This window comes from Anolis sagrei, chromosome 1 (assembly GCF_037176765.1).
Source record: "Anolis sagrei isolate rAnoSag1 chromosome 1, rAnoSag1.mat, whole genome shotgun sequence".
Lineage (NCBI taxonomy): Eukaryota > Metazoa > Chordata > Lepidosauria > Squamata > Dactyloidae > Anolis > Anolis sagrei.
In genome coordinates this window covers 31,981,938-32,001,222 of record NC_090021.1, presented here as the reverse complement: position 1 = coordinate 32,001,222, position 19,285 = coordinate 31,981,938, and the positions used below count along the sequence as shown (strand labels likewise).

Here is a 19,285-nt window from a genome sequence, read left to right as displayed (position 1 = left end):
TCTTCCGGACGCACATCCCGGAAGCAGTTGAAGGCAAAAGGCGGTGCTGGCAGGCTGGCTGCCAGTCTCTCTCCGCACTTCCGCATCCTCCCCTTCTCGTTGTCTCCAGCAGGTGGCAAAGAAGAGGCAAAGGGAGAGGAGTTGGCTCGCTCTGTCTGGTCATCTATCCATCCATCAATCTATTCATCTATCTATACATCTATCTATTTATCCATGTATCCATCTATCTCTCCATCCATCTGTCTACCCACCCATCTGTTCATCCATCTAGTCATCTGTCTGTCTGTCTGTCTGTCTGTCTGTCCGTCCGTCCGTCCGTCCATCCATCCATCCATCCATCCATCCATCCATCCATCTATGTATTCATCTCTCTATCTATACAGCTATCTATTCACCTCTTTCTCTCTATCCATTCATCTTTTTATTTATTTATTTATTATTTAAACTTATATGCCGCCACTCCCCTGGGGCTCGGAGCAGCTTACAAGAATAGCTAACCATCTAACTGTCTATCTATCCATCTCTCCATCCATCCATCCATCCATCCATCTCTCTACCCACGCATCTATCCATCCATCTATTCAGCTATCTATTCATCTGTCTATCTATCTGTCAATCTAGCTATCCATCCATCTGTTCACCTACCTACCTACCTACCTACCCATCAATTTATCTATGCATCCAGCTATCTATGCATTCATCTCTCTCTCTCCATCCATCTAGCTATCTATCTATTTACCTCTTTCTATCAATCCATCTATTCAGCTATCTATTCATCTGTCTGTCTATTTATCTGTATATCTATCAATCCATCCATCCATCCATCCGTTCATCTATGTATTCATATCTCTCTCTCTCTCTCGCTCCATCAATTTAGCCATCTTTCTATTCACCTCTCTTTCTATCTATCTATCTATCTATCTATCTATCCACCCATCCATCATCTATCTGTCTGTCCGTCCATCCATCTATGTATTCATTTCTCTCTCTCCATTTATCCATTCAGCTATCTATCCATCTGTCTGTCTATCCATCCATCCATCTGTTCATCCATCCATCCATCCATGCCTATCTATGTATTCACCTCTCTTTCTCTCTATCCATCCATCCATCTATTCAACTATCTATCTATCTATCTATCTATCTATCTATCTATCTATCTATTCTCCTCTTCCCTTCAACTAGAAGGGCCATGTTCCCACCAACACTTCCTATCCATTCATCCAGCTATCCATCCAGCTATCCATCCATCTCTATTCACTGCTTTTCTTTCTTTTATTGTGTATAACCTTTAATGCATTCAACAATCTTATTGGCCCTCCAGGTGTTTTGGACCTCAACTCGCACAATTCCTGACTTCCAGTAGACTTAGAAATTGTGGGAGTTGAAGTCCAAAACACTTGGAGGGCAGAAGTTTGACTGTGCCTGATATATATGGTAATTTAAACCTTTATTTGGCTTCAAACACCTTGTATTAAAATAGCTGCTGCACCAATAGTTAATGAGCTCCTATGGGGAAAAGGCATCTTTCACAACATCCGACTTCAAGAATTCTACAAACTGGTTTCCTTCAGTAAACTTGTCCCTGCAAATCTTGTAGTGTTTGTGAATTTCACCCTCCTTTAGTAAAAAAATCATTTTTGATAGGTGTGAGTTAATTTATGGAGCTTATTTTTTATTTATGAGTTTGAGAATAACAGGAGGACAGATGTCAGGACAGAGTTGAAATGCTATTCCTCCCACACACTTTCCCTCTTTGCTCAAGAGCCAGTCAGCGGTAGAACCCCAACGAGACACTGTCTGTTTTAGCGGCAGATAACATTTTCCATGTCAAATTACTTTTTGATAACAGCAACCACAAAATTACTTTCCATTTTAGGAAATAAAGAAAGTCTGTACCTAACAGATTCTAGGCTTCATCGAGAACAGTATGGAGTCTAGGTTGACGGAAGTCAAAGGTAAAGGTTTTCCCCTGACATTAAGTCCAGTCTTGTCCGACTCTGGGGTGTGGTGCTCATCTCCATTTCTAAGCCGAAGAGCCTGCGTTTTTTGTAGACACTTCCAAGGTCATGTGGCTGGCATGACTGCATGGAACGCCGTTACCTTCCTGCTGGAGCGGTACCTATTGATCTACTCACATGTGCATGTCTTTGAACTGCTAGGTTGGCAGAAGCTGGGGCTGACAGCAGAAGCTCACACCGCTCCCAGATTCGAACCTGCGACCTTTCGGTCAGCAAGATCAGCAGCTCAGCAGTTTAACCCACTGTGCCACTTGGGGTTCCTACATCTTTTACATCTGAGTATGCTGTATGTCCTGTGTGCTTTGAGATCTCTCTCTGCGTGTGTGTCAGAGAGATGTAGTGCAGGATATTTCCTCTCCCTTTGAAACCTCAGAAGAGATGGATGTTTAAGTAGATAGAACCCAGTTCTTTACTATTAAGAAATATAGTTAATTATCATATAATGTAAACAACCCTTTTGAGTTTTTTTTAGATTGGACTCTGCATTTTTGCCTAAGTTCTAAATTCTTTGCAGCCACATCACATGGCACTTCACGCTCTGCTTGCTGTGAGCTGATGCTCAAACTATAGACATCCTTTTCGTATTTTTGATGTTCTACTTATCTTTGGGTAGTTTCATCTAACATTTAATAGGCAGCAGTTTAATAGAAGCGAATAATTCTACAAGGCTTTTGTTTTGGAACTCTTTCAATATTGCTTGTCAAAATTTATTGAAAAGTTGAACAGATAAACCAGGTAATCTTCCACAACAATAAATACATCTAAAAGCATGTCAAACAGGTGCAAAGAGATGTAAACTTTAAAAAGCACAGGTAATAAGAGTCTACAAATGGGATATCTATTGCAAATCGCATCCTATAGAAAAAGTAAAAGAGTTACAAACCCCTAGGGTAGTAAAAGAATTAGAAAACGACATTGACCTAAAAACACGGTTGTCAGCATTACAAAAACAAAGTTTGTTCTTAAAATAAATAACAAGGTTGTCTTTACAAAAATCATTAAATACATGGCAGATAAAGGCAATACAATTGTCAGGCAGGTCTTGATCCCTGGTCAGGAGAAAGACGAATGGCTTCTAGAGAATTAGAGCAGTAATTTACCTCTTAAATTCCCTCTGTACTATTTAATATTAAAAAAATCCTGTTTTGAAAAACCTGAAATTCGTTTCCAATTTTTTTTTTTTTACATTTTTGGCAATCTAGATACTCCTGCGGTAGAACATGAGTGCCTAGGCCTGCTGCAATGTCCATCTTATTTTAGAGCTTGGAAATCACCAATAAAACCCCATAAAATCATTGAGTTGGAAGAGACCTCGTGGGCCATCCAGTCCAACCCCCTGCCAAGAAGCAGAAAAATCGCATTCAAAGCAAAAGAACAGAAGTAGCAGCGACTACCTCTATTCTTGCCCATCCTATTCTTCCAACATTGCCTTGTTTTATAATATGCCATCAAATCGGCTGCTATGAATGCAAGACCTCCAAGACACCTTGTGATAAACAGCTCTCCTAGCCATAAAGCAGATAAGACAAAGGAATGGGAGATGAAAATATGACTGGAGTACTAAGGAAGGGGATGAAATGTATGACACTCTATCGGCTTCTCAATGTACTCAGCAGAGACTTTGGACAAGGATTTCATACCCATTGAAAAGCTATTAATAACCTTTCTAGTATTGCAACATGCTTTTAAACAATAGGAATAGATCAGTGCTTGTAAGGTGGCCAAGGTGACCATGCTTACAAAATTCCTATGCAAATCCACTACACAACCAACATCAAAAATCTATTGCTATGTCTATTCAAGCATCACCCCTTCATGCTTATAACGCTCCAGACATCAACACAATAAATTACCACAACACCCTCCGGAGGCACGGATATTGATTAATGACAAGGAGAGAGAAAAAGAGAGAATTCAGCAACACATTACTCTTGTTCACGTTTTTTGGCTCCACTCTTCATCTTGCAAAAGCCATAAGGAAACAGGCCTATGGCCTTGAGCCTGCACAGTGGCAACTATTCTTGCTAATTTTTAGCTGGAAAAAAATAACAACTCCACATGGCTTTTTCAATTGCAGCATACATTTTGAATGAATGCAATTATCAAAATGTTTTGTAGAATCATAGAGTTGGAAGAGACCTCATGGGTCATCCAGTCCAACTCCCTGCCAAGAAGCAGGAAAATGGTATTCAAAGCACCCCCGACAGATGGCCATCCAGAGACTCTACTTAAAAGCCTCTGACTCTGTGTCTGACTCTAGGGGTTGGTATTTATCTCCATTTCTAAGCTAAAGAGCTAGTGTTGTCCGTAGACACCTCCAAGGTCATGTAGCCAGCATGCCTTCATGGAACACCATTACCTTCCTGCCTATTGATCTACTCACATTTGCATGTTTTCGAAACTGCTAGGGTGGCAGAAGCTGGGGCTGACAGTGGGAGCTCACCCCACTCCCCGTATTTCTGTCAGCAAGCTGAGCAGCTCAGTAGTTTAACCTGCTGTGTCACTAGGGTGCCATGCTCTTTGTAGGATAACAATATATCCAATCATATGTCCAGATATAATGAATAACTTCCTTAAAGTGCTTTTCTGTATCACTTGCTAGAATCCATTTCTGTAGAGAAGAACCCAAGTTCAGGTCATGCAACTAAAAAAATAAATAAATGGAAAAAAAAACAATAAAGGCAGGCATCAGGGCCTGCATTAATTCTGAAATGTGAAGCAACAAAAAAAGCTTCAAAACCTGTGGCATGGGATGACAGGAAGAAAACACAGTCCTTTAATAGCATTTCTGATAGGCAACACTTACAATCTCCATTATGATTTAACTAGTTTCATGCATCTACTGAAGCCCCTGGCGGTGCAATGGGTTAAACCATTGTGTTGGCAGGACTGGTTCGAATCTGGGGAAAGGGGTGAGCTCTCGTCTGTCAGCTCCAGCTTCTTATGTGGGAACATGAGAGAAGCCTCCCACAGGATGGTAAAACATCTGGGCATCCCCTGAGCAACATCCTTGCAGACGGCCAATTCTCTCACACCAGAAGCGACTTGCAGTTTCTCAAATCGCTCCCGACATACACAAAAAAAATGCACCTACTCTACTTTTGAACAAGACAAAGTTAGATACACTTGATCAAAACAAGTCTAGCTTTTCTGAATTTGGCTTGTAACAGTGATACCAACGAGGATATAATATTTACAAATAAACATGCTGGAGAATGACCCCAATAAAATCAACTCAAGTATCCTAAAATCACAATCTAGAGATATTTCCTGTTTGCACCTTTGCTTTCAAGGCATGGTTAGATCATGTTTAGGAAAAAGGGTCTATTCTACCATAGCTTCACATTCCCAAGATCAAGGTGGAATTTTATGCACATTTTACGTGAACCTCCAGTAAATTCTTGAATACTTTTGTTCTAGAATACTTTGGTTCTAGCAATGCAGGGGATTATATTGCTACTGTGGATGACAAATGTGAAAGATGTCTCATTAATAACCAAGGCTAAGTTCAGCATCCTTTCACATTCATGGCCTTCATGAAATACACACAACCCTTCTTAGCACCTCTATACTTGTGATAAAATGAGTGGAATCCGTGGGACTCCTTTTGTGTTCTAAGATATCTTGCTGTGGTTATCATGTGAAAAATATGGCTCCTGAGTTTGTTCACCCAGTTAAGACTTTGAAACAGGTAAAAAGAAGTCATAATATCAAGTTTTGCCATCTGTTTAATATTGGCCTAATTGCAGACCTAACCAAATTCCTTAAAGCAGCTTTGAAAAAACTACAAAAACAGTTGTCAAAACTATCAATGTGTATTAAAAAGGATGTCAGCAAATTGAAAAGCAGCTTTTCCCCTTTTGTGTGAAGTCGCCCAGTTGTCACGCTTAATAGTTCTCTCACAACTCTTCCAGATCACTCAAATCCACCACCACTTTCAGGAAGATTGTATCATCTTTGATGTAGGTACTCTTCGCATTTTCAAGCAGAGTGTGTGGAACAAACCGAGGGCAGCCGGAGGCGACATTCATTTCTCCTTCTGGCCTTTTGAAGCTGCTGCTGTTCGGGTCAGCTTTAAATGTTTCGACAATATGGTTTTTCTTCCCGCTTTGGTCCAGAAGCATAAGTGTAACCTTTTGCCTGAAAGGCCATGGTAAGAGGGAATCGAATTCCCCTCTCATCACGACAAAGTACAAGGAGACATGGGTACCCTTTCCTGAACCATCGCCGTTTAGATAAGCCCTGGCAGATAACCTGTACCCACAGCGGCTGGTATAAAAAGGCTGGCTGAATATGGAGAGGCAACTGCCCTCCACGGCCTCTTTCTTCTTCGTCTTGTAATCGACAATTTTCCAAATCAGTTTCCCATTGTAACTGGTCCCTTCCAAAAGCTTAAACCGTTCTTCATTTTTGTTCAGTTGTGCCTTGTGGAGACCCAGGTGGATATCATGCTGGTTGGACAAGTCTTCCAGGACAACTGGAGGAAAAAAATGCATATATTTATTTATTTATTTACAGTATTTATATTCCGCCCTTCTCACCCCTCAGGGGACTCAGGACGGATCACAACGCACATATACATGGCAAACATTCAATGTCATAGACCCACAACATATATAGACAGGCACACAGAGAGTATATAACTTTTCAGCTTCATGAGGGTATGTTTTGAATTCCGGCCACCAGGGGAGCTGTCCCTTTACTTTCCACTTGTGACAGCAATGGAGTACTTCCTCATTCTTTTGCACGCTGCTGGAGAGGTTTATGTCATCGTAAATTAGTTAAATTAGCCTCCCCATGTAAGTGGTATCTAAATTTCCTACTTGACAGATGCAACTATCTTTCGGGCTGCAAAGGTCGACAGAGAGCTAGACAAATGGTCAGGAGCTTACTCTGACCTGGGCTGTCTTCGAACTCATGACCTTTTGGTCAGTAGTGATTTTAATGCAGCTGACTCTGCAACCAGCTGCGCCACAACCTGGTCCCATATAAAGTCAAGAAAGTTTCAGTTTATGGAGGGATAACATGGGTGGGAGAAATATACGTGGGAACTCATGGAAGCTATGTCTATACTGCCTAGACATAGCTATGTTTTCTGCGGTGGGCAACAAAACAGCCTGGACAAGCCCTTTCCAGCTGTATTGGTGCACCCCAGAGCCCTGCCCTGCTGATGATGTGCTCTGCACCACCTTCATGAAATGCAGGGCTCTATCATACCACACGGCTATAGCGCTATTATTCCACTATAACTGCAGACCTTGATTGAATCATTAAATAAGTGGATGTTTTTCTTTTCATAACCAGAACTGGAAAGAACAATGAAAGCTGTGGCTCTCAACCTGTGGGTCCTCAGGTGTTTTGGCCTACAACTCCCAGAAATCCCAGCCAGTTTACCAGCTGTTAGGATTTCTGGGAGTTGAAGGCCAAAACATCTGGGGACCCACAGGTTGAGCACCACTGAAATAAAGATTTCCTGCCACACTAAGGGGTGAGCTACACGACATGGCAAAATGAAGGCACTGCCTCTCCAAATAGAAATTCACGCCTCAATGAAATTTTCTTTCAGTCCAATTTCTAGCTGTGCAGTAATAAATGTGTCTTGAGCATTTATTAATACAGCAAGTCTCCTGTAATCGCAGAATAAGTAGGTACAACCCACAAAGTTTGTTAAGCTTGTGGAGTAGTGTTTTCCTAGTCCACAAGAGGCTGAATGGCCAAGGTGAATGGACGCTGTTACAAGCAAAAATATGCAAAATTGTAGGAATTCAGGTGGGGTTTTTTTTGTAAGTTAGTACGCATGTCTTCTTTTATACTAGTGGTAAGCAACTATTAAGAGGACAGGGCCGCTCCAAACACTCTTGTGACTCACCCTGGCACAACCAGAAATTTTCCCATGTGACTTCTGGTTTTGAGAATCAGTGGTTCAAATCCGAGGAGCTGGGTGAGCTCTCATCTGCCAGCTCCAGCTTCCCATGCGGAGACATGAGAGAAGCCTCCCACAGGATGATAACACATCCAGGCATCCCCTGGGCAATGTCTTTGCAGACAGCCTATTCTCTCACACCAGAAGCGACTTGCAGTTTCTCAAGTCACTCCTGACATGAAGAAAAAAATATTTTGGGAGTTAGTGTGTTTTGGCCCTAAAATTTGCTTCTCCAAAACCAACTATTATGGGGCGCTGGAGGTTTTGGAGGTCAGAGTGAGGCTTGACCACTACAAAATGTGATCCCAAGAGACATGTGAGATCAAAGAACTCAAAAAAGAAAAACAATCCAAACATACCCAAACGTTGTTCATATGATTCCAGAAAAGCAACTTTGTGCTTTATGTTCTCAACAGTCTCCAGTAGTGGCCTTAGGTCAAATTTACTCTGTTGCTGATTTGCCATTTGAACCAACTGTCTTACTTGTGTTTCCAGGCAGGCAGATTTATCAATGTGAATTGCAAGAGTCTTCAGGTTACATGATCATTGTAGGAGAAGATAAGAAAAAGAGGATAGAAAGGGAAAAAATATTATAATTAATGGATGGATGCAGAAATATTTATTAAGCCTTAAATAATAATAATAATAATAATAAATTTGATACACAACAAGATTAGTAGACAGCAAACAAGGTGGTTGTATTGGATCACACGTCAGACACTTCCCAAGTGCCTAGGACTATGTGATGTATCGGCGAATAATGTGTACAGATCCGAGTAGGGTGGCCTTTTGCAGCTGACAGATGGTAATTTTGTCAGCGCTGATTATTTTTAAGTGTTGGCCAAGGTCTTTAGGCACTGCACCCAGTGTGCCAATCACTACTGGAACCACCTTTACTGGCCTGTGCCAGTCTTTGCAGTTCGATCTCATATCTCAAATCCTCAGATTGTGTCAGCTTTTCCAGATGGTTCTCGTCAATTCTGCTGTTGCCTGGGATTGCAACATTGATTGTGATGATGATGATTAAAATTATTATTTTACTTATACCCCGCTATATCTCCCCCAAAGGGGACCCAAAGCATCGGCATAACCATTTAAAATATACAAATATGTGGACAATAACACAGGATCAAATATGCACAGTATTTAAAAATTCCACTGTATTAAACAACTGAATACATTAAGAATAACATTTAATTTCTTCTCAAGATATTATAATTAGAATGCTCATGAATCATCACAAGTTTCTGGCTTGTCATCTGTTTTCAAGAGCTCACTTGGCACCATTAGGCTTTGTTATTCAAAATGTCTACACAGACTGAAAATAAAAATGCCACCTTCACTTGATTGGATAAGACAGTTACAGAAATTCTATTCTAGTTATAAGGTGCACCTAACACTGTTATTTAGTTTAGTAAAAATTGTTCTGAAATACAAGACATTATATTAATCTCTATATTGTGCTACCAACTTGTGGATTTATGATTTATAAGCACAATTACATGAGTATGAAGTAAAATCAAAGAAGGCTGCATGCCCTGGTTAGGGAATGCTGAGTTGCTGGAGCCACACTTCAACACAACATGCCTTTTGCCAGAAGACAAGCCACTTAAGGTAACTTGCCATAGTTATCCCATCGGTTTTCATGGGATAAGAGCAGCCCACGAGAAAATAATCTTCTGAAAACATTATGAGCATAAAAAAGAACTGGCAACTATATCATTCACACCTTGGTTCATAGTTGATATTTTCAGCTGCTTTGAGTTATTTCCTTACCTCTCTCCACATTTTCAATTCCATGCAGAGGGAAACTTTATGGAGCCTTCTGCATTACTGCTAGATCACAGCATCAGATTGTAAATATACCAGGCATTTTTCAAAGGCCATGAAAATAGTTGCTACAATTGCCTTCCTCCCATCCTTTTTCTCATCCAAATTTATGTCACAATATATTTGAACCAGGAACTTGTTTGTTTGTCTGCTATCTCATGAAGTTTTAATTTCCAAGTTCTGTTTGTTTGTTTGTTTGTTTATTTATTTATTTAGGTGTCAGGAGCAACTTGAGAAACTGCAAGCCGCTTCTGGTTTGAGAGAATTGGTTGATCTGCAAAGATGTTGCCTAGGGGATGCCCGGGTGTTTTACCATCCTGTGGGTGGTTTCTCTCATGTCCCCATATGGGAAACTGGAGCTGACAGATGGGAGCTCACCCTGTCCCCGGATTGGAACCACTGGCCTTTTGATCAACATTCCTGTCGACGCTCCCTAGATTCAAACTGCCTACCTTTCAGACAACAGTCCTGCCAGCACAAGGGTTTAAACCTATTGCGCCACTGGAGGCTCCTGGACCTATATAAATATGTTTACCTGCCACATGCAAAAATTAATCTTTTATCTCTGTACAATGTTCAGTAATGCCAGAGTTTGAAAGAGTTACTTCTTTGATTTACTGGAATGCTTCAGCTAAAATCTAGCATCTGCTTTGCAGAAACATATCTAACAACAGATAGAAATAAATCCCAGATTAAATAATGTTAGGCAATTTCTTACATTAACATAATGTAGGCAGTGCTTTGTTTAGATCAGGCAAACTTCAGCCCTCCAGGTATTTTGGACTTCAATTCCCACAATTCCTAACAGCACATGCCTGCTTTAGATAATCACTTTTCGTTTCTACTGAGGAATTAAAGCAGGAAAAGTGTCTTACCTGGGTGCTTGCCAGTAAGTTGTTATTTTTACTATATAGTTGTGTAAACTGCCTGAATTCTTTCTCACACTTTTTTACCATGTCTGCCAGCTGTTGAATTTTTATCTCTTTATGTTCTAGGTTTTTATAAAGCTCGGAGATCTACAAAATGAAAGATCTGAATTAAAACTACTAAAAGAGATGTTAGAAACAAAGAAATAATGAAAGAGACATTAACAACAAAGAAATAATGAAAGACTAGGTTGCTGTGAGTATTCCGGGCTGTATGGTCATGTTCCAGAAGCATTCTCTCCTGACATTTTGCCCACATCTATGGCAGGCATCCTCAGAGGTTGAGGCAAGTGGGGTTTATATATCTGTGGAATGTCCAGGGTGGGAGACAGAACTCTTGTTTGCTTGAGGCAAATGTGAATGTTGCAGTTGACCACCTTGATTAGCATTGAATGGCCTTGCAGCTTCAAAGACTGGCTGATTTCTGCCTGGGGGATCCTATGCTGGGAGGTGTTAGCTGGCCCTGATTGTTTCCTGATATGTTAGTTGTTAGAGTGGTCCAGCATGTCTGTGTTCTCAAATAATATATTGTGTCCACGTTGATTCATCTGGTGCTCTGCTATGACTGACTTCTCAGGTTGAATTAGCCTGCAGTGCCTTTCATGTTCCTTGATTTGTGTTTGGATGCTGTGTTTGCTAATTAAGGTAGCCAAATGCAACATTCACACTTGTCTCAAGCAGACCAGAATTCTTTCTCCCATCCTGGACATTCCACAAATATATAAACCTCACTTGCCTAGTTCTCAACAGACCTCACAACCTCTATGGAGGTTTGTCATAGATGTGGGTGAAACATCAGGAAACAATACTTCTGGAACATGGCCATACAGCCTGGAAAACTTACAGCAATCCAATGATTCTGGCCTTCAACAACACAATGAAAGACTTGTTTCTATTACTGAAATATCACAAACATGGTGGCTTATCCCACACTAGACAAAATGGTTCCACTCTAGAATATACAGTAGTTAAAGAGTTGGACCAGCAAAGCAGAAACTAGAAAGGTACTTCCATTCATACAGTCACATCTGATCCACCCTGCATAATGTGGGGCCCACCCTGATAAACATCAGGCAGGTCTAGTCACCCAACAAAGACCAAATAATTCTCTGTTTTTAACCACATCCTGGAAAATTACACTGCATGAGATATTATTTTAAAAATATCGTCTGATCCATGCTGCATACAATTCATATCACGAAAAATTAATGTAACAAACAATAAAATACAGCCCCTTTTCAGGATGTGGTTAAATAGAGTTCTGAATACTATGGAGGATTAAAAAGGTGATGGTATCTTGAGAAGACAATACTTTTTGCCCAAAACTGAGTTCTTTTTTCAAAGAGTGAGTTAGGGGGGATGTTGCAGAGTATTTGGTTATTTTAACTGTTTTTTTTAATGTGTTAAGTAATTTTAATCGATGTGTGTTTAATTCTGTTACATTATTTATATCTTTTGGAATGGCAGTATTCTTTTGTAATGCTGTGAGCTGCTTTGTGTCTCAGTCAAGAGAAAAAAGTGGGGTGTAGATATTCTAAATATGATAAATAGATATTATACTCTCTCTGGTCCCTTTGGGGTGAGGGAGCAGGATATAAATAAAGCTTATTATTATTATTTTACTATATATATATACACACACATGTATATGCACATACATAATTGACTCCCTCCACATCTTTGCATTTTATGAGGAATTGAAATCACTAGTACACTTCTGATTTCGGCTGAAGAATAGCCCTTTTCAGTTTTGGTATGAAGGAGGTTTGTGGCATTTTGATGATAATCTTGGTAGATTTCCCTCCAGGAATTGAGGCTTTTGGCCCATTATTTGGGGCTGTAGGCTCTATGTATTTCACTGCCCACACATCGTCCATTCCTGGTATATTGAAGACTATCAGCACTAATGACATTGTGGTTTTAAAAGTTATATGTCTACCAATCACTATCCCATTGCAGGAGAGTGTGAAAAACCAAACGAGAAATAATAATTGTCATGTGTTGTCGAAGACTTTCATGGCTGGAATCACTGGGTTGCTGTGAGTTTTCCAGGCTGTATGGCCATGTTCCAGAAGCATTCTCTCCTGGTGTTTTGCCCACATTTATGGCAGGAATCCCTAGAGGTTGTGAGCCCACCCTGGGCAACCCACCGATATATAAACCCCACTTGCTTAGTTTCCAACGGGCAGTGGTTCCCAACCTGGGATCCGTGGACCAACAGTGATTTGCAAGAACGAAAAATTGCAACTGATCTCGTGAAATCTTTTTATAGTGCCGAGGCAACTGGGATGTTGGGAGGGGAGAGGCTGACTACCCACAAAAGATTACTACTACCACATCAGCTCTAGATTATTAAATATGGCTTTCTGTGGATGAGCAGATGGCGACTAATGGATGGCATATATTCTGTATCAGAAACTAGAGCTGATGTGGTCCAATGCAATTTTCTGCATCAGCGGCCCAAATAACCAAATCCAATCTAAAGTTGACCAAAAACTGATTTGTAACACTTTTGGTACTAGAGTGGTTCCTGGTCAAGTTGTCCCTAGTCAAATGGTCTCTGGTAAAAAAAAACCAAAAAAAAAAAAAAAAAAAAAAAAAAACCTTGGGAACCACAGATTGTAGATCAAATACTGCATATTGGGGGAATCAAGGGCTGCTGGATACGCATGCCCAGTGTGGAACACATCTCACCACATTAAAACAGTGGATGTGGCTCTTAATGAAATATGCCGCATTATCACAGGATGTCTATGCCTCACACCACTGGAGAAATCACACTGTTTAGCCAGTACTGCACCATCTGACATCTGCTGGGTAGCAACCAATAATGAAAGTATCAAGGCATTGACATCTCTGGTCCATCCTCTGTTTAGATACCAGCCAGCACACAAATGCCTTAAATCAAGAAATAGCTTCCTAAGATCTACAGAGATACTAGCAGGAACACCTCAGCAAACCAGAGTCCAAAAGTGGCAGGCTAAAACCCGGGGCCTCAATCCATGGCTGACAGTGAATGAGAGACTTCCTCCTGGGCACATAGAAGACTGGGCGACTTGGAAGGTGCTGAACAAACTGCGCTCTGGCACCACAAGATGCAGAGCCAACCTTAAGAAATGGGGCTACAAAGTGGAGTCCACAACATGCGAGTGTGGAGAAGAGCAAACCACAGACCACCTACTACAATGCAGTCTGATCTCTGCCACGTGCACAATGGCAGATCTTCTGTTAGCAACACCAGAGGCACTCCTACTGGTCAAAGGACATTTAGTATAATGCCAAGTTTTTAACTTTGTGTTTTTAAATACATTACAACTGTCCCTCAATTCACTTCTGACATGATAAATAAATAAATGGGGGAATCAGACCTTGACTTTAGAAGGAATGGCCATGCATATGGCGCTGTACCTGATTTTCGAGCTTTGAGTTCCTATCCAGTATTTGTAACATATGTTCTCTCAAGTAGATATTCTCATGTTCTAAAATCTTTCCTCTTTTAATCTAAAAGGAAAATACAAATAAATGAAAACCAAGCAAGCTTAATCCATGATAAACCAAACAGATTAATTATGTTGTTATATTTTTTAAAAAAGAGCACTTTAGAACACAGACGACAAAAAATAATATTTAGGTGTGTGGAATTTGGACTTCATTTGCTGTGGAATACAATACTTTTGCAGAAAGTCCATACTGTTTATAGACATTTTTTCAATCAGTTTCCATAAGGGGTAAGGTTGATCCTTTCTAAACAAAACAGATTTTTTTTGTATGTGTGTCAGGAGCGACTTGAGAAACTGCAAGTTGCTTCTGGTGTGAGAGAATTGGCCATCTGCAAGGACGTTGCCCAGGGGATCCCCAGATGTTTTGATGTTTTACCATCCTTGTGGGAGGCTTCTCTCATGTCCCCAAATGGCGAGTGGGAGCTGACAGAGGGAGCTCATCCACGCTCCCCCCGGATTCGAACCTCCGACCTGTTGGTCTTCAGTCCTGCCGGCACAAGGGTTTAACCCACTGTGCCACCACAGATGAATATGTAATATTGTTAAACCCAGCCAGAGAAGACAGGATTGGAAAGATACTTGTGCGCTGGTTTCAGTTTTTTGTTTGGCTTGCAATACAGTATCTTTTGGCCCCTTCCACACTGTCCCTGTGTCCCAGTATCTGATTCCAAATTAGTTTCTTACCCCCACATTATCTGGCAGTGGCGACTCACATAATACAGTTTAAATCAGATAATCTGGGAACAGATCCTGGGATGGACATAGGGCAGTGAAGAGTATGGCTATCCATACTCCATAAGGAGCATGGATAGCCATACTCCTTACATGGAAAATCAATGTTCGCATAGCAAGTGTGATGTATTGGAAATGAAACAAACAAATAATGTTATATTTATTGTTACACCAGACAAAGCAGAACATAAAAGACATTTTGATGTGCTGGTTTCTATTAGTGTCTTTGCTGTGTGATACAATACCTTTGTAGGACATCCATATTGTTTATACGGACAGTCAATTTCCACTTCAGGACACACCAGAATATGTTCTTCTACCTGAGAATATTGACAAGTAATGCATCAATTAAACTTGGAGGAAGAATAATGATCTTAATTATCCTACAACATGAAACATTACAAAGTACTCAGCAGATTCTAAACTGAGAAGGGGATATATATATATATATATAACCCTTAAGTAATATATATATATAACCCTTAAGTAAGTCTGCTCCCCATGAATTCTTACTTTCCATATACCTATGGACACTTTGTTTGGTGCTTGCCGAATTCTCCAGCACCTCCCAATTGAAATAATTTTGAAGTATCTTTGGCAACAACAAAGTACAACCCTTGTTACAAAGCCAGGCACAATTTTACTTTAATTTAAACTGATTTTGGTATCTGTGTGTGCTTAAAGTAGGCATTCCTAAAAGCCAAAAGGAATTGTGGGAGTTGAAGTCCAAAACACCTGGAGGGCCCAAGTTTGCCCATACCTTGCCTAAAGGGTTCTTATGGATCAGTTAGTGATTAGTTTAGTGATCAGTTATAGACCAGTCATTTTACTTTGCAATGTGCTGGCTGGACTAACAGCTAGAAGTTGCTCCAGATCCTTAAAATGCAGACCCCCCCAAAAAAGGGGGGGGGGATTAAAAGGTGTGTTTGATAGCTACTCTCTGTTTGATTCCTAAGTCTAGTGTTTGGGGATATGAAGGATAGAGGGTGACTAAGAGTACGCCAGTATGGTGAGTGGAAAAGAGAGTTGTGGGGAACAGAAAACTTCAACAGTGTGGTTCTGTCTCCTGGTGCTCCTAAGTCACTTCTGCCTTGTACTCTGATTCTAGATCATTGCTTAGTCTCCCCATTTGAATTGTAGGTTGTGTCCATCATGGGACTCATTTGCAACTGAATAGACTCAAGTTCCATCATGGCACCCAGTTTATGACAATACTCATTATCCCACTCCAAATTTTCCAAAGTGCTAACCAATCCAAAAAGATAAAGGAACCTCAGCCTATTCAATCATAATCCAAAGTTTGTTTCACTGGATTGACTGATTCCACTTAGAGCTCAAATAGATGGTAACTTCACATAATTACTAACACAGCTTTTCCCCACAACAATTGATAATTCATCTGGTTATAATGAGTGAAAAATAATCTTGTACCTCTTTCATCAGAATTGTTTGTGTGCAACCATGGGGACAAATCAATGGATACTCAGGACAATCTGTTCTCTCGTGGGTCTGAAAATAAATTGCTGAATCAATTATTCAAGGGTAACAAAAAGATGTAGCAGTCTTTAACAATGCTCATTTAAAAGCAAAAGGAGAAAGCTCATATTAACAAGAGTCTTCTGAAACAAGCAGGAGTGCACAGTGGCGAGAAAGCATAAATTCATAGGTGGATTGGACCATTTTAATATAACAATGAGGACCTTCAACAGAATGTAATTCTATTTTATGAGTGGCATCTTGAATGCTTTGTTAGCCACCCTGAGGAGATGGTGGCAGGGTACAAATACTGTAGTAGTAGTAGTAGTAGTAGTAGTAGTTGTTGTTGTTGTTATTATTATTATTATTATTATTATTATGTTACAGTGTGGAGTGTCTTTGTTCATTGTCTCAGCCAATAACACATACCTTCTTTCAAGATATTGCATTGTAACTCCCTTTGATTTTTGTTCCCACACAACTCTAAACAGTAGGCATCTCATGTCAATTAGCTTGCTTATCCTCAGTAAGTAATTTTGGTCTCATTCCACCTGTAATTTCTCATTATTGGGTTTCTCCTACTACCTGTTTATTGTTTGTGGACAATGCTATTTTGGCTACGTAAGGATAAGAGCTCTCGGTGGAGCAGCGGGTTAAACTGCTGAGCTGCTGAACCTACTGACTGAAAGGTCAGCAGTTCAAACCTGAGGAGAGGGGTGAGCTTCTGCTGTTAGCCCCAGCTTCTGCCAACCTAACAGTTCAAAATCATGCCAAATGTGAATAGATCAATAGGTACAGCTTCGGTAATGGCACTCCATGCAATCATGCCAGCCACATGACCTTGGAGACGTCTACAGACAATGCTGGCTCTTCAGCTGAGAAATGGAGATGAGCACCACCCCCCAAAGTTGGACATGACTAGACTTAATGTCAAAGGGAAACCTTTACCTTTACTAAGGATAACCATTCAGAGAACTGAAATTCCTAATAGTTTATATGATTCACACTAGGGTTGATAAAGTGTGGTTCAAGGACCATCAAGGACACTTTTGTAGTTCTTGGACCTCCTAGACATGGGCAAAACATGTTTTACTTTTCAGGTAACATTTCTGCTCTTGAGAATCTCTGAGCTGTGTTTCATCTCTCACCTGACATACCCCCATGATATAAATTAACATGATTATCCCCCCCCCCCCCCCCAAACTGGAAGTTGACTTACAGCAATGTTTGGTTTCAAACTCCCTTCTACGATCCAAGCATTTCTAATTGGTGGCATGTTACAGTCTTTTGCCATTTACCCACTTACATCTAACCCCTCTGTCTTGTGCTTTAAAATACAGAAGTAATCTACACTTGGAAATATGAAAAGACAAAAACCAGACTGGCCTATGAATGAGCTGAAAAGGTACCTTCAATTGGCAATCATTTCTAGATTTTTTTTGGATTGATACACAGAAGCTGCAAAATCTCTATTTCTTATTTGCTGTTTCCAAACCTTCTTGGATATCCAGTGCAACGTAGGAATGTTTCCCTCCCAAGCTATATCTTTTCCGAGCTTGGATTGGATGGGACTGGGTGGCAGTGAAGGAGAAATAACATTGCAGACAACATATAATTCTGTACACAGCATTTTTAGAGTCTCTGAAGTTCAAATGAGGGATCTCTAATTTGATAACCATTTATTAACTTCTGGGTCTCACCAAGTGCCCAATCCAGCAAACACTAGCTTTTGCCTAGCTTTTTATAAGGCTGGTTTTTAATTATATCCTAAAATCATGGCTAAAAGTGAAGGTAAAGGTTTCCCCTTGACATTAAGTCTAGTCGTGTCCGACTCTGTGGGGTGGTGCTCATCTCCATTTCTAAGCCGAAGAGCCAGCGATGTCAGTAGACAGCACATAGGTCATGTGGCCAGCATGACTGCATGGAGTGCCGTAACCTTCCCGCCACAGCAGTACCTATTGATCTACTCACATTTATATGTTTCTAAACTGCTACGCTGGCAGAAGCTGGGGCTAACAGAAGGAGCTCACCCCGCTCCCTGGATTCGAACCGCTGACCTTTCAATCAGCAAGTTCAGCAGCTCAGTGGTATAACCCACCGAGGGCTCCCTAAATCATGGCTATGAACCTAGTATTTCCAATAGCATCACCCTGTTTGATTATCACAACTGTGATGGAGACACAATCTCAGTTTGATTCACATAATATTTTATGATTAGGAAACAAAAGAAGTTACACGTAGTTAAGATATTTTTTATTACAATCTTACCTTTAAATTAATTGAAATCACAGGCTGATGACAGTACCGGCAGAGTTCCTTTCGAAAGTTACAGTGCAATCTTAGGTGTTCTTTCAGATCCTTCTGAAGAACTTTTTCACAACATCCTTCATTAATGCATTGTATGCTTTCAAATAAACACTGCTGTAGATGATCCTGTAAATGGAGTAATGCATTACATGTACCACCCGTGTTGTAACTATCACCGCAATATGGACTGAAGCACCTAAAGGACTTGATGCATTTGAGAATATTTGGTGCAAGTGTCATAGGAAGTTAGATGCTTCTCTAAGAACCATGGTCTATAGCAGTCATGGGCAAACTTCAGCCCTCCAGGTGTTTTGGCCTTCAATTCTCATAATTCCTAACAGCCGAATTATGGAAGTTGAAGTCCAAAACACCTGGAAGGCTAAAATTTGCCCATTCCTGGTCTACAGCATGAGTGGACAACTGTGTGACCACAAAAAGTGCTAGCTAAATAAGGTTGATGGGAACTGAAAGGCTACAGTTAGCAACTTGTTTATCCTCCATATTATGTTGATCTCTCTTCTCCATTATGAGTGGATGCACTGATTTGGTGCAACACTTACTGTCTCCACA

The 19,285-nt window shown here is 40.5% G+C and overlaps 1 protein-coding gene across 3 annotated transcripts in view; it reads right to left on the bottom strand.

The window, feature by feature from the left end:
* Positions 1 to 2,697: 2,697 nt before the first annotated feature.
* The window catches only part of TRAF5 (TNF receptor associated factor 5), a 39,909-nt gene continuing 23,321 nt past the window's right edge, over positions 2,698 to 19,285 (bottom strand). For all 3 annotated transcript variants that reach the window (XM_060754326.2, XM_060754327.2, XM_060754328.2), the window contains 7 exons: positions 18,677 to 18,841; positions 16,364 to 16,441; positions 15,178 to 15,252; positions 14,109 to 14,201; positions 10,650 to 10,790; positions 8,304 to 8,472; positions 2,698 to 6,498 (listed from right to left, as the gene is read on the bottom strand). In XM_060754326.2, the coding sequence (XP_060610309.2) occupies positions 5,921 to 6,498; positions 8,304 to 8,472; positions 10,650 to 10,790; positions 14,109 to 14,201; positions 15,178 to 15,252; positions 16,364 to 16,441; positions 18,677 to 18,841 (1,299 nt within the window). In that variant the 3' untranslated portion in view covers positions 2,698 to 5,920. The remainder of the gene's footprint in view (positions 6,499 to 8,303; positions 8,473 to 10,649; positions 10,791 to 14,108; positions 14,202 to 15,177; positions 15,253 to 16,363; positions 16,442 to 18,676; positions 18,842 to 19,285) is intronic.